The 15,592-nt window shown below is 54.1% G+C and overlaps 1 protein-coding gene across 1 annotated transcript; it reads right to left on the bottom strand.

Annotated features, from left to right (window-relative positions):
* Window positions 1-42: 42 nt before the first annotated feature.
* Window positions 43-15,449, bottom strand: PARM1 (prostate androgen-regulated mucin-like protein 1). The gene is made up of 4 exons (XM_055797769.1): window positions 15,310-15,449; window positions 3,698-4,408; window positions 2,876-2,954; window positions 43-2,265 (listed from the first exon to the last, which is right to left on the bottom strand). The coding sequence occupies exons 1-4, from the start codon at window positions 15,356-15,358 to the stop codon at window positions 2,181-2,183; spliced, it is 924 nt and encodes a 307-aa protein (XP_055653744.1). The 5' UTR covers window positions 15,359-15,449; the 3' UTR covers window positions 43-2,180.
* Window positions 15,450-15,592: the final 143 nt, after the last annotated feature.

Below are 15,592 nucleotides of genomic sequence, written 5' to 3' on the forward strand. Positions count from 1 at the left end.
GCACCGTACCATCAAATTTATTAAAACAGAAGAAGAGTGGGGTTTTTTTTATTCAGTTTGTGGTTTTTATTAGCCAAGGTGGCCTAATTTGCTGCTTCTTGGCTGCCAGAAAGGTAGGAGGGAGTTTTGCTCACCCCGAGCACCCTCAGAGCCTGTGCCACTGCTGTGATGCCTCAGCATCATGCTCCCTTCTCTCCCCCTGCCTCCCTAAACACATCCCATCTCTCCGGAGCCTGGCTGGAACAGCGAGCAGCTGGCAGGTTGCTATCCCAGGGAAGAAGGCGAGTGGGATACAGAGCCATAAATTTCACCCCATATACACTCCCAGCCCCAGCAGTTCCCCGGGCTGCTGGTGGTTTGAAGGTGCAATGACTGTTCTTTATATATGATATCTAATAATGCTCTTTATTCTCTGTTTCTACCGTTTGAACTAGAAGCGGGGGAGGAGCAGCTCAACACCCACGGCTTAGCAGGTGGCCTTGGTGCTGGCAAAGCCTGTGCAGACATCTTGCTGTCCAGCCACCCGACCAGCGCTAACATGGAAAGGGAAGCAAGAGGATGGGCTACTGAAGAGGCTAAACAAGGCTCAGAAGGCAAAGGGAAATGGATAATGATGGCATTTCCCTTTGGGAAGCAGAGCTGGAAGAGGTGTCCTCATTTCTCCTGACCTTTTCAGGTGGCTATTAGGTGCCGGCTGGGTTTATTACACTCGCTTGATGAAAATCAAGAGATGATGCATCTGTTGCAGGAAGCAATCATGCAAATGCCCCAAGCTTTGATGTTCCCGGGGACACTTCGCTTAGCAGCCAGGGCAAACGGCAGAGCCTGTTTCCCAGCCTGTGCAGCCAATGCCAAATAAGCTGAAGCAGACACCTGCGTTTCAGGTGAGATGGCCTGAGCCTCTCCTGCCTCGTCTGCTTGCGCCCCATAGGGAACAGCAGCTTCTTCTCGGCTGCCCTCCCTATAGCGGGCAGTGCCCTGCTGCTTCGGGCCTTCAGCAAAGAGTAGCTTGGAGGATGCCCAGTGAACCTCATGCCCTCCCCATGCAAGAAAACAGTTGGTAACGGAGAACAGGGGTGTAAAACGTTGCAAACTGGTGCATCCCAACCTGTGCAGGGATGATGCTGCCTTCCCCAAAACCCCTCCAGAAACTCGGTGGTGCCATCATCTTGCTGAGGGTCTGCGAGAAGCAGCCTGTCCACAACCCCTGGGGTGATGGTGACCAGCTCTGGGGGCTGCTGGGATGCCCCAAACCTTTGCAGTGTCGTTTAGTGCTGATTTATTTATTAAGGCCACACTGAGAGGGCTTTGCTCTTCGCTGACAGGGGATTTAGCCAGAGGCAGAAGTGGCTGAGCAGGGGGATGTGGGCCAGGGTGAGCATCCCCTCCCCAAACCAACCCTGCCATCAGCCACCCCTCTGCTTCTAGTAGCTGAATGCAGAAATTGGGGATGAAAAAACCCACGTTGCTGTGTTTTAGCAGCCAAGTTTTAAAAATAAAGCTGCAGAGCAAGCACCCACATGTGTGAAATGGGGCACCTCTCGACCCAGGAGTGTGGGTGGTCAATGCATCTTCCCACAGGCTCCCAGGCTGCGTTTGGAGGGAAAAAACCACAATTAAATGGAAAAAAATGAAACTACGATCTTCTGCACAGAAGCACCTGCAGGAAAAGCAAGGGAGCAGCAATGGAGCAGCCCCGTAACTGCTCATGGCCCCTGGCAAGGCAAAGGATTTTGTAGTGGGGTGATGGAGGGAGGTGATTTTGGAGGAAGGGGCATGTGAAAGCACGGGAGACTGCTGCACACTGCTGGTCCTGGCTCAGCACCCACTGTGTCCCCCCCGAGCCGTGGGGCAGAGGCATTTCAAAGGATGCCATGGCACTGGCTGAACCTCCATCCTCCCCCCACCCTTCCCCCTGGGGAATTTGGGTTCCCTTGCCTACAAACCAAGTGGCCGACATGTCCCAGGACCCAGAATTTCCTACGCAAAGGCCAAAATTCATGTTTATTGTGGGTGCTGCACACCCGCCCGCCCTCCAGTTGCCTGTCATCCACCGGACCCACCATGATCCTGCCCGCAGCGGTGGCTCAGTGCCCAGGCATCTCCTCGACAGCGGATGTTCTGCTGCAGAAGCGGTTATAAATTAAGGAATTTATTTTTTTTTTTCCTCCTCATCCCTGCTAGGAGTCGTCATAGAGGGGGTTGTTGTAGTTGCCCCAGGAGCCGTAGTCGTGGTCATCCAAAAGCCTGCCGTAGGAGGAGTGCCTGCCAGAGGAAAGCAAACCACCCGGCATTACTGCTTGCTTTGGTGCTTTATGACTTATTTTACTGTGGGGTGAAGAAAAAAAAAAAAGGCAAAAAAAAAAAGCATGTACTAGGTTTGGGATATTTTAGCAGGAAGCATCAGGACAGCAAATAAGCCCAGGCAGGGTTTTGCCCCTATTAAACCACACTGGGACATGTCAAGGAATTAAAAACAAGACCTTTGCTCATCTTAGTTGTTGTCAAAGCCTCATTAAAGATGCTCAGCACTGGGCCTTGCTGCTGTTTATTGTCTAAGTCACGGTGAGACCCGTGGTAGCAGCTTGCCCTAGGGATAATTACTGGTTATGACTATGCTGAACAGCGTCTCTGGCATTTGAGTGAGGCTGTTGTAAAATGAGGGAGAAAAATTCTGCTTTTCAATATAACGTGGTAGAAAATACAACCTTGCTGGTGTCTGCACATCACCCTGCCGGGCTTAGGGACAGCATTTCCCCAGGGCTTTGCCCCTGAGCATCACCCTTGAGGTGGTGAGAGGGGCTGCAGCCTCGGGGAGGTGGGGGGGTGAGGTGTGGGGCACAGCTCAAGGACCCTGCCCCCAAAACAGCCTTACCTGATCTTGAGGTACGCTGCTGCCCCGAAAACCAGCACCACCACCACGATGACCGTCACAGTTATGGCCACGATGCTCCCTGCAGAGGGTCCAACAGAAAGGGCAGCACTCAGCCCCCCCAGTCTCAGCCCCACACCCCGGCCTGTCCTGGTACACCTGTACCAGCCGTCTCTGCCTGGGGGGAATATTCCCTCACCGCTTCCCAAAGCTCCTCCGGAGGATGCTGGGCATCCCTATATTTTTTGTAACAACCCCCTTCCCGTAAAGGCAGGGCAGGAGGACTGGGATAAACCATAGCTGGGCTTTGCTTGCGGACTATGGCCTGGCTCCTTGATGCTCTCTCAGCACCAGGCAGCATTTAGTGCTGAGCCAAGGCCAGAAAAACCTCCAGATCCCTCCCTTTTCTGGCCTTATGAAGCACTTCGGAGCTACCTGAGCTTGCGGAAGAGGACAGGAGAAAGCTGGCATCAGCTTAATGAGGTCTCCAGGAGGGAGAAGCAAAACCTACATCTTCCTAGCTCAGGCTGCACCCACCATCCAGGTACTTGTTTCCTCTCATCCTTAAATGTTTCAGCTCAAATTTACAGCTAAAGATTTTATTCACGCCTCCGGGCAACTGAGGTTTGGGATCTAGGACTCCCTGTCTCCACTGGTGGAACAGATGGTGCAGGCTTCTCCAGGGAAGCTCAGCTTTTGCTGAATGGTGCTCTCAGAAAGCTGCCTACCTCTTCCCTTCCCATCTGGGGGGTCTTCCCCTCTTAGATAAGCACCTTGAGGTTGACATTATTTCTACATATGCATATGGAGAGCGGTGGTGCTCACCTGCGCTCAAGGCGCGTGGGACCTCTTCCATGGTGATGCCAGTGGAGAGGGTGGTTTTGCCGGTGGCCGTGGCCTCGGCTGCAGGAGGGCTTGTTGCAGTCACTGGGGGGGATGTCAGCTCCACGGCCAGGCCTGATGCCATGGCCAGCGTCCCCCAGGAAGGGACATCCTTGGTCAGTGCCGGTGGCTGGGTGGTGCCAGAGCTCATGAGGACAGGTGGTGAGGACAAGACTGTCCCAGGGGATGAGTACAGGTCGCCGGTGGAGAGGGAAGAGGAGGAAGAGGAGGATGCAGCTGTACCACTGGGGCTGGGAGTTGTCCCCAAATCCACCCTGCCTCCTGCCAAGCTGGCGGTATTTGCTGTCCGAAGACCTGGGGCTGTCTCCAAGGTTGGTGGCACCAAGCTGGGGTTGGAAGCTACGGGTGGGCTGTCTGCTGCGGTGATGGTGGATGTGGTGGTATAGCTCACAGTGACAGAAGCAGAAGCAGGGGACAGTGCTGCCGCTGATGTGGCATTGTGGCCATCTCCCTCTGCCAGCCCAGAAGACGTCCCATCTCCAGCAGGTCCCGTGGACATGAGCAGCGAGGGCTGGCCAGGAGTTGGCGTGGGGACAGCTGCATCCCTGGAGCCCGGCCCCGCTGGGATCCCCTCGGAGGGGAAGGGGGGCCTGGCAGGGGTGAGGAGTGATGCTGTGGGTTCATCACCCAGTCCTAGGAGCAAGACAAAGAGGAATTAATAACGGGGACATCCTTGGGGCAACTTGGGGTTTGGGAATGAAGCTGGGAATAAGTTTATCGTTTTTAAAATGCTGAGAGCCATCTGAAATGAAGAGATGGGAAATATATATACGTAGCTAGAGGTGAGGTTTAAACCAGACCAGTTGCCCTGGCATGGGTCAACAGCTTTTTTTCCCAAGGCTGGGATACCCCCTGTCCCCAAACACCCCCTCCATCTTCCCAGCATCTCCTCCCAGCAGCCAGCAAAGCAGCAGGGGAGCAAGCTCCTCCTCGGCAGCAACCACCACCGTGCAGCTGGGAATGATAACACAAGATGCCTCTTTCTCCTCTCCCCCCGTTTCCTTGTGCATTCATTCGTCTCCATTTCTTAGCATGCAGATGAGTCATTTTTTCCCCTGTCCCCACCAGCAGGCTGCTAGGGCTTTTCTTCTCTCCCCTGCCAGCCCCTTCTGCTCTCTAGGGCTAAACTCTGCACTGGGCCAGCACCAGCAGCAAGATCCCTCAGCACAGCTGGGCCAAGGGAGGAGCATGCCAACACTAAGTGACATCGGGATGGATTTTTATTCTCATGCATTCATTTATTTACACCCCCAGAACATCACAAGCCCAGCATAGGGAAGAGCAAGGACTTGCTCCAGTACAAACAAGCCTCAATGAACTAATTCTGTGAGTGCTAAGGACAAAAAAAAACTCAGGAAAATGCTGGTTTTGTGGGAACCCTGAAGCCAAACTCCCACTTCTGTTCCAGAGACAGGAGTTTGGTGCTAACCTAGGTGAGAAACAAGAACACGGAGAGCACAGATGCCTATCATGGTAGGTCTTTGTGAGCAGAGCTTGCAGACCGTATGGGCATCGCTGGTGGGTACATAAAGGTTCTCTCCCCATCACCAAGCCACCCACCAAGCTAATGCTGTCCCTTCAACATCTAACTGAAATGCCACCCATGGAGGTGACACCCAAGGGAGCAAGGAAGGACCAGACCTGCACCAGAGATGGGTGCAGATGGGACAGAGCTGTTGCTGGCCCCACACACAACTCTTCATTGTGCATAAAGCTGCACCAAGGAGCAGTGGCACGGGAAGGACTCACATTTGGGAGCAAGGGCTGTGCAACACAGGGTTCCTCCAGCAAAGCCCCTCACTGCTGAGCGCCCAGGAGAGCCACAAGGCTCCCAGGGCACGGACAGCACCTCACACTGAAGGAGAGATGAAAAGACCACCCGCGTGCAAAAATGGTGGGATGAAGCAGTGGTGAGCAGGGACTCACCAACCGGTGGTGTGGGGTGTTTTCAGCTGCCAGGGTAAACAGAAGACTGGTGGTGTCTACTACAGCTTTGCTCAGGCTGCACGCCTTCAGTGGAGGAGGACAGCAGAAGGGACATCTCAGCTGAGGACCTCCAGCTGGCTGCAGCAAGTGCTGGGTGCACAGCACATCCATCATGAAGGCATTTTCTGTTTAGACACTGCTAACGTGCTTGGCCAGGGATTCAAAGCCAGCTCTGGGAGGCTTCTACTAAAGCCCAAGGCATTTAGGAGCACAAGTCCATCGGATGCTTGACCCAGAGGATTTTTTCCCCTGGCACTGTAGATACTGCTGTGATGGACCCCATTTCCCAGGCAGGAAGGTCTAAGAGGTGGGACTGAGGCCATGGGTGCTCTTCTCCCAGCAACAGGCACCTGGAGATGCCTCTGAACTTTCATGCTCCTCAGGCTCTCTGTCTGCTGAGGCGCAAGGCAGGTAGACCTTGGGATAAGGAAGAGGAGATGGATGACAAGCTGGAGTCTGGTTACCAAACAAGCCACCTAGCTCAGCACCTATGGTTTCCATAGCCAGCCCTGCCACAGCAGCGGGGAAGCACCCAGGCATCCCATCTCCTCCTTCCCAGCTTTTCAAAACATACCAGGCTCCCACAAAGCTTCTGCTGTCAACAGGGCACTCTGAGGTTTCCTCATCCCAAGATGTTTACATCTCAGGCTTCCTGTTGAATACCTGGGAGTTACTGGCATGTGAACTTGAGCTGCAATACTGTCATAATCCCCAGCTGAAAAGCCGCTAGTTCGGATGAACGCACTGGTTTTCACAGCTTGGCTTCACCCACAGCATCTCCCCAGGACAAAGCCCGCCCACAGCACTGGCTCCATCCGACAAACCTGATGGGTCCCCATGCATCCCATTCCCTTTCTCCTGCAGAGGCTGGTGGCTCCCTCGATCAGTTCAGACACTGCAACACCATAAAACCAGATATTCCCCCCTGTGCTGCTCCATACTCTTGCATAGCTCTCCAGGCTGATGGACCACAGGCAGCAAGTGGCAGGTCCCATGCCAGGGGGGTGGGACGTCCAGAGCACCAGAGCACCCTCCAGGGACCCGCACCATTTGGTACAGCACTTGCAGTGGCCAGAAACAAGATACAAGAACCTGCCTCTTCAATGATACTGAGGTTCATGTGGTTGATTTGTGCCCTTTTCATTTTTACACCGACACCTCCCCTTGCCCTTTCTTGACCAGGTTGGAGTATCCCCATACAGTCTTCCCAACACGCTTGTTTGAGTGGCAGAGTACAAAGAAGGGAGGCTGCTGAAACTTCATCGCCTTTTTTAAAAGAAAGAAGGTACACGTGCCACTTCGAGCACGTTAGCCCACAACCTCCCCCATCACAGGAGCCAAAGGTGCCATCACCCACAAGCTCAGGACAGCACAGCCCGCTGGTTTTCATGGCCAAGGGTGGGACATGAAATCCCTGGCTGGATTCATGAGGAACATCGGGCAACAGAGTCTTTCTCAAAGATTTAACACCATGGGCCTTCTGCAAGAGGTCTCTGCCAGAGAGCAGAGGGTCTGCTTTGGAGATGCATGGATGGAAAGGCGTATCAGCAATACAAGTAGATATCAAGGCATGAGTGAAGAACCCAGGTACTCTGGCCCAGCACTTCTGACCTCGGATGTTGGGCTAATTTCCCCCCCTGCCCCAATCTACACCAGTCAGCAGCGATGTGAGGGAGGTGCCCAGCTGACCTGACACGGCATTGCCAAAAGGAGCTCACAGCTCATGCATGCCCTGAGCACAACACTTGGGTGTTTTAAGAGGTTTGCACTGGAGATGGCTAATCCAGGGCAGAAATCAGCTGCTATGTGGAAACTGAGGGCACTAGAAATGCTGAAACCCCAACTGAGCATCCCTTCACCCTTGGTGCTCTTCAGATCAGGGTGCAACACCCACGTATTTCGGTAAAATAACCCTTTCTCCATCACACCTTGGCTCAGATGTGCCACTTCAACACATAGCAGAGCCTGCAGCCCATAGCGTGTCGCACTTTCCATCAAGCACAGCAGAAGCATCCCAGGGCTGGTAGCACCTGGACAGTTTATTACCTCTCTAAATGTAGGTGCTTCCAGTCTCTCTGGGACATAGGCAGCTTGCCACCTCTCTGCAAAGCCATCCTGGTACCCCACATTGCTTGCTTGTGCTTTGGGGTCAGCAGAGCTCATGATCTGCTTGAACTTTGGAGGCAAACCAACAGGGACCTTCAAAAGCTGGCTATACTGCCAGCTGGGATGAGTCAGGAAGTTTCCGATAATATCTAAAGGGTATACATTCAGAGGGCGAGCCAAAACCGGCTGCAGGAACAATCCTTGGCCGCTGGCTGAGCGCTCCCAGCCAAGCAGGTCACAGGTCACAGGAACATTTCCCAAGGGAGCAAGTGCAGCCGAAGGCAGCTCACTGCTCGGCTCAGCCCTGGCTTTCCCCATCTCCCCCTGCTCCTGCAGCATCTTTGCCAGCCAGGCTTTGGTTTCCAGGTCGATTGGGCTGCATTAACCTCCGCTAGCAAGCCCTGCCTGTGCCAGCCCTCTGCTATGCTCTTGTTCCTCCCCCCGAGCCACCATCTCCATCAGGTTATCTGGGACCTGGCTCTCACCCACAGCACATCACCCCCCCACGTACAGGCTGTGCCCCTGCGCACAACAGCAAAAGCCCAGCTGGGACCCTGGAGGCAATGCAGGCTGCTTCTGAACCGGGTTAGGATGAGGGGGAGAAAAAGGACATGGCTGAGGACCCCCTTGGCTGATAGCTCCATGCATCCTCACGCCACTGCACCCAGCTCCTGGACAGGCTGCCCCACAGGTGGGTGCTGCCTGTCCCCGCAGAGCTGGGTGGCCAGAAGAGCACCCAGCAAGCCCAGTCATCTACCAACACATCCAGAAAGGAAAAGAAAAGCCAAGGTGGGGGTTTTCTTCTTTTACCAGCACCTGGTCTATAGTAGTTGCAGCTGTGAGCAGGAACCAGAGCAGTGCGCTGGAATAAGGGACAAAAAAAAAAACCACACTAGAAAACTTCTTTTAGGACCACATGACTTCAAAGGCTAAAAAAATCTTCAAACATGGGTTTGTCAGAGGGACCGAAGGATGTTAGCTGTGAAAGGATACTGAGGATAGCTCAGCCCTGAGGAATTTGCCCATCTAATTCACTTAAGGCAGTTGAGCACCCTGCTAGAATCCAGCTCAGAGCAGACAGGCAGGGGACTGCCAGGACAAGGAAAACAGCAGTGTCACACTTTGCCACCCCACAGGAGCTTCCAAAGGTCCTTCTTCTAGATTGCCTTCCCTAGGAGTATGGAAAACAGCCAAGAAAAAGAAAAACCCAAACCCCTATAATTCAAATATCTCACTCTTAGGGATTACTAACCCTGATCACCTGCCACCCCAAGGCATGACGCTCCCACCTGATGGGTTACCTCCTTCTGCTACCTGCGTGCTCTTCTGGCTTCTGCGAGCACCACAGAGGTGGGGGTCTCACCCTGGCAGGAGTTGAACACTCGTGCTCTGCTCGGGAAGCAGCTGCCGGACCTGGCTGGCAGCCTCCCCAGCAATGCATTTCTGAGGTACTCCAGAAGCAATTGCAGCAACCTTTTAAATTGTTCTGCCAGCTGAAAGATGGCATAAAAACCAAGGGAACATCTCCAGCCCAAGTGAATGACATCAGATGGAGCAGCCGTGCCACAGCAAACAAACATCCACTGATAAAGCAGAGATGGAGCTTTTAACGAGCTTCACTTTATGACTCATCACATCTGATGTAACTACCAGAAGGTCCACATGACCTCACCCACACGCCACATGCCTACTCTCAGCCTGAATTAACTAAGGCACCCGTACCCCAGCTGCAGGAGGTGATGCTCCTCTAGCAGCCGAGGTCTCAGGGATAATAAAAGTTTCTGCACCATGAATATTATTTTTGCCTCCCTCCCAGCAGCTTGCCCTGACTGTACTTGCACGAGGAACCAAACCACCCTTTCTGAACAAGAGAAAGCAACAGAAGGAGACTAAGCCACTGCAACCAGAAGGTCTGTGGAGCACCCACAGCATGCTGTGCTGGTGCAGCAAGGTCAGGTACCACTTCCCGTGCCAGCTCAGCAGCTGCTTCTGGGGCAGGCACTAACAAAGGCATATGACTAAGGCCACACCTAAGCTATAGACTAAGGACCATACTACTCCTTAAAGCAAAATTCCCTATTAATTTCACCATAGACCCACAAGATCTAGGCAGAGTAGGCAAAGAAGGATGCTGATACAGCCTCATCCTCTGCTCAAGATAAGGAAATACATTGTCTGGGGTCAACACAGGAGATAATTAGAAGCAGCATCAGAATGTTAAAGATGAACAGGTTAGAGACAACTTACATACAACACAGATCTAAGTACCACCCGGCACTACAGGGACATACAGCCTGTATGTATGTGTGTATGTACACCACCACCCCCAGACAGCTAAGACAAAAAGCTGAAGCCTGAGCTTCAGTGAAGGTCCTGACCCTGTCGGCAGAGGGTGCGTGGATCGGGGGTCCCAGGAGAGGCTTGTTGGGGTGCTCAGGGGCTGTTAGCGCAGCTGGGGCTCCAGCATAAAAGCTGGTGGCTGGAGCTGTGTCCTTTCTGTACAGTATTGCTGGGAAAAGTGTTATGGATGATGATTTATAAATGATGGTATTAGGGGAGGAAAGCATGTGCATGGAGTGAGGTTCTCTTTCAACGTTTTTAGAGGAGTAACCGGACCCTAAAGGCTAAGGTAAGCTGGTGTGGCTCACTCTGGATGATGTGTTTGATGGTGCACAATCTTCTTTGACCTTCTACAGGTCATTTCTTATGCTGCTTCTCACCGTGTAATGATGATAGAGCATCCCTGCCTGCTCTGGTCCTGCAGTATGCGTTGGTTTATTACCAGGTTAAATGATGCAGAGCAGTAAAACAATTTATGTTTAAATATAGGGTGAGGACTTCCTGTTCATGACCTTGTTGGCTTGGCTTTGGTTTCTGTAGCTGGGGATTCCCATACCTTGTGCTGTTATTCTGCAGTTCCCTTCCCCCTTGTTCGTGCTCAGGTGCGATTGTGCTGCTGCTTCTTAGCAATAGAACTGCTAGCATCTGACTGTGGACGGCAAAAGGTCTCCTTGTTGTGGCTGAGGCTAAATAAAACTGGTTTTTGCTTTGGGTTCAACTTGTTTTTCAAGCTGTTCAGCACTGGGCTGCCTCACCTTTTCTGTCGCTATGTAATTTAGGCTTTGGTGTTCACCTCCCTCTTCGCTGGTTGGAGGGCCCTGGCTGCAGTAAACAAGGCTCTGATTGAGCTCTGTACTGGTATGGCAGAAGTAAGAGGGAGGATGTGGTCGTTGTCTTGGGCTTTGAGCTTCTGCCTCTGTGCTTCTAGGGCACTGTTGCAGAGCCCTGCCGTGTTATCCCCAATAAATAAGGATGATGGGGTGGTCTAGGGGCAGCTCTGCACACCAACGAGCTTTCCACGCCATCCCAGAGGCAACATCCAGCAGGGTTGGTACCGGGAAATGGTAAATCCTGGGGACATGTCTGGCTGCTGTCAAGCTTCCATAAGTAAACCAGGGCCACTGTGGTGGCTCCAGGTCTGTAGCAAAGCTCCGGCACTGCATGTGCATGCTGGTGACCTCTAATACTAGCAGGACCACCCCTGGGTGATGTGCTGCTGCTTGCTTGGCTCCTGCTGTTGCCAGCTTTCCGATGGCAGGTTGTGTGGGTGAGGGTATAAAACCGGTTGCGAGAGGAGGAAGAACCCAAGTGAGGACACCAGGGGCCAGAAACATCAACAGGTAAAAGGCAAAGCTATCTGATAATGGCGTAAAGAAGCCAAGGCTGTCAGACCAAATAAATTAGCAGTTGCTCTGATTTACTGCTGAGCTGTACTGGCTTCCTGTGTGATTGGTTTTGCATGGTCGTTAAGTGGTCTAGGTCTAATTGCTCTGAAGCCTAAAGCTTTCCGTAGCTAAGAGGAACAGCGTGGCAATGGAAATCTTTGTGCTGTCTCCACGTGTCCCTCGCCATCCAGAGGCCCCATCCCTGAGGGAGAGGCTGTCCCAAACATGCAGCTGGCCAGGGCACCCTGGGGATGTCCCTTGGCAGCCCTCCTTGAGGATGCAGCCCTCCACCAGAGAGTTGCTACTGAGCAAATCCACCTGTATCAACCCCCTGGATGTAGGGGCTGTACCAGCATCTCCTGCGGATGCCTGGCCTGCCTCTTGTGAAAGGCAAGGGCAAAATCCCCACGCCCAAACGCGTCAAGGCGGGGGCTTTGGGCAAGCCAGAGAGGAGAGGCTCCAGGTGAGGTCTTTGCTGGCTGGTGGGTCACAACCTGGTTTGGGAGCAGCAGATGCTGCTCCTATTGCATGGGAGTAAGGAGCCAGTGCGGAGGAGCCCTGGCTCACTCTTGCACACTCTTCAAACCCTGAGGAAAGCTGTTGCAAGCAGATGGCTCTTGAGGAACCAGGTGGACAGCTTCACCATCCTGCAGTCACCGCTCTTCCCAGAGAAAAATGCTAATGCTGACTTTTAAAATAAAGGCAGTTGCCTGCATGTTGCATGGTCCCTATGACCAGCTCTTCCTTGCCTGGGGTGAGTGACCAAGTCCTTCTCAGGCAACCATCTCCCGGCATGGCCAAACCCAGCAACAAGGGCTGTTGGGTGCCCAGCAAACCTACCCTTCACAGCAGCTGCAGGGCTGGGTGGCCACACCACCCTCTGTGCAAAGAAAACATGATGTTTCCCTCCACAAAGCTAAGTGTTGCTTAATTATTCAACTCATGAAGCACTTGATCCTGAAGTTGCAATGATATTATAGCAGAGAAGAAGGTGAAGAGGAGCCTTCAGAGGTTTTTCTCCTGCTGAGTGACAAAGCAACCTGTGGCTACGGGTCAACCCATGCAGCCAGAGGTGTCTGCTGAGGACCTGGGGTGGAAGGCCTCTGCGTTCCTGGAGAACCCCTGACTGGCAGGGCCCTCTGTCCCCCTTGGGGTGGGGTGTGCTGGCAGGCGGTCACCTGCCTTGGTGGCGTTAGCCGATTGCTGGGCCTAAGGAGGCTGCTGGGCAGCGTGGGAACTGTTCCTCTTGGTGCCACCTTCTGCCCTTATTAAGAGCAAGAGTTTGCAGCACCAGCTTCTTCCTAAAATTATTTTTGCTTGATATAAATAAAAAAATACTTTAGATATCACATGTTATATTTCTGAAATGCGCAAATATGCGTATGCTGTGCTTATTTCCCTGGGATGTTGCACCACCAGAGGAGGAGCCGTGTCAGCTCCTTGGGCTGGGAGGCTGGCAGAGAGACCTGCCTGTGCAGTTGGGCTAGGACCCCCTCAAAATGCATTTTCCCGGGCAGATATCTTTGATATGGCTCTTGAGCTGCCCAGGTGTGTTGCAAACAGCAGTTCTGCCCAAGTGAACAAACACCAGTTAATTTTCCTGGCTGGCTGCTAATTACGGCTTCTAGGTGCAGCTTTAAACATGCACCAGCCCCATCCCAGCCTGCCCCAGGAGGGGAAGCAGTTGGGTTCAGCAGAGGGGGTTTTGAGCATCCTTTGGGATTAGAAGCTGAAGCTGTTGCTTGCTTGTTTAGGCTGGGAGTGAATAATTAACTACCCATCTCCCCTGTGCTCCAGCTCACATAGAGGTGAGTAGGGCCAGGAGTGCTGAAAACAGCCTGTGGTGCCCCCAAAAAGCAGCTTTTCCCCCCTGGAAGCTCCTTGCAGAAGCACCCAAAGCCTTTAAAGCTGAAAGGTCCCTTTTGCAGGGACGTTAAAATGCCTCAGCCACTGGAGCAGGGTGAATTGCTATATGGGAGAGCAGGCTTGGGGCTGCGGCGACCAGGTGTGCATATGGGGCTGGGCATCACTTCAGGAAAGCAAAGCAGGTTTGAATTTACATCCCGAGTAAGAAGTAATAACAGGATAAAAACTTCCTTGTGCAAGTTGCCATTATTTCATTATGTGGCCAGGCAAAGCTCAGCCCTGTATTACTCCTACCCAGTGACGTCCTCTTTATCACTGAGCCCCAAAGAATGAGCTTGAAACATATTTAAATCATGCTTTTTTTTTTTTTTCTCATGGGTGATAAATACATATCTTTAAGTGTTATTTTGATGGGACAAAAAAGTTGTAGAAAGTACCCGAAAGATCTGGGGCTTTGGGGGTGTTTGAGAGCAGCCCGAGAGCTGTGGGACTATACTCCAGGGAAATATTTCCTGGCTTTTCTGCCAAGCATTGGTGCTTTAGAGAGGGATGGTCGTGGGAACAGCTTCGGGTTTGGCCCAGGCACTGGGAAAAACCCGCCTCCCAACCCCAAAGTGGCTGAGGGCTGACTCCCAGCAGCGGCTGGCTGCTCTGGAGCCGCTCGCCAAGGCGGCGGCTGAATCGGGGCCAGGCAGAAGCCCGCAAAGGAGGTGAGCAGCATCCCCAGCATCCCTGCGGAGCAAAATGTAGGTTCATCCCCATCCCTCCCAAATGCGCTTGTTTGGAAAGTACAGAAAGAAGAGCATATTGGCAAACTCCCCCTTCCCAAGGAGAAGGATTTAGCTGGTTCTCCCTCCTCTTGCACCAGTGGGGTCACTGAACAGGGGAAGGTCTCCCACAAGGTGATGTGGTCCAGGATGATGCTTTGCTGTCCCCACAGATGTGACCTCCCCAGCTGCCGGTGTGGGACCGCGGCTGCTGGCTGTGGGTTTCCACAGGGAGCTCAAAACCTCGCCCAGCCTTGCCCCTCGCGCTGCTGCATGCTGGTGGCAGTTTCACAGCAGCTTTGCCCAGTGTGTTTTTCCTTGTGCACGTCCCCGTCGCTTGGTTATGCAAGTGTGCTTTTCATGTTTCTGATCAAGCAGCTCTTTGTGGTGTTTATTAAAAACCCAGTTTGGACAGAGGGATAACCTGTGCCTGCTGTCATTTGAAAGTCCTCACTGTTGGGCTGGCCGGGGACCGAACTGACTCCTCTGACTGTTGTAGTCGGGGGAAAAATGTCAAATCGGGGCGTTTCTATGAAATGGGGGCATGAAATTGCCGGGGGGCAGGTGGAGGGAGATGCCTTTGGCTGGTTGGAAAAGCACCAGGCGCTGGGTGTGCAGAAGCATCTGCTCAAGGCTGGGGCGAGTGATAAAAGCTGCTTCAAAGCAGTGACCGTGCTGGGAAGGGGGGTGCGAGGCTGGGGGGGTTGTGCCAGCCCGGGTGGGGGGCTGCCACCAAGGAGCTGCTGGCGGTCCCCTGAAGTTGTCCTGCTGCACCCCGGCTTCAGGCCAGCCAGGGACCCCTCTGTGGGGCAGGGGTCGAGGAAAAGAGGGGCAGAGCCCCTCTCGCCTGGCCCCACGGGTGTCGGGGCTGCGGTTGGGAGCAGTGGGGGTGCCGGCTGTGTGGAGCCCGTCCCCGGGCATCCTGCCTCTGCCGCCAGGGAGCCGGGCTGTCCCCGGCAAGGGGGGGGGGTCTGCCCTCCCACCCCCACGCACGGCTCCCAGCCCACCCGCGGGGCTCCCCGGTACCGGTACACACCCCACCCGCCCCCCCCCCCCCCAGCCCGGTGCAGCGGTGGGCGCTTACCTGCCGGGAGGAGGAGGAGGGCGAGGAGGAGGCGGCAGCAGCAGCCCATGGTGCCGGCGGCGCTGGCAGCCGCGGCGGGAGGGACGCCCCGGCCGGCCCCGCTCCGGCCCCCGCCGCCGCCCCGCTCCGGCAGCGGCCCCGGGCGGACAGCGGCACCTGCCGGCACCGGGCACCGGCGGGAGGGGCGGCTGCGGCAGCGGCGAGGGGCTGGGGGGGGCCGCTGGGGCTGGGTGCCTGCCCGGGGGGGGCAACTGGGCCCCCAGCAGCGGGGCTGGGTGCTGAG

Source organism: Falco peregrinus, chromosome 2, assembly GCF_023634155.1.
Source record: "Falco peregrinus isolate bFalPer1 chromosome 2, bFalPer1.pri, whole genome shotgun sequence".
Classification (NCBI taxonomy): domain Eukaryota; kingdom Metazoa; phylum Chordata; class Aves; order Falconiformes; family Falconidae; genus Falco; species Falco peregrinus.

What these genes read in the sequence shown, in the direction of transcription:
- PARM1 (XM_055797769.1), bottom strand. Translation starts at nt 15,358, where the DNA reads ATGGGCTGCTGCTGCCGCCTCCTCCTCGCCCTCCTCCTCCTCCCGGCA. An exon ending in CCTCCTCCTCCTCCCGGCAG is followed by an intron (nt 4,409 to 15,309) that starts GTAAGCGCCCAC and finishes TCTTGCTCCTAG; the next exon opens with GACTGGGTGATGAACCCACA. An exon ending in GCAGCGTACCTCAAGATCAG is followed by an intron (nt 2,266 to 2,875) that starts GTAAGGCTGTTT and finishes TTCCTCTGGCAG; the next exon opens with GCACTCCTCCTACGGCAGGC.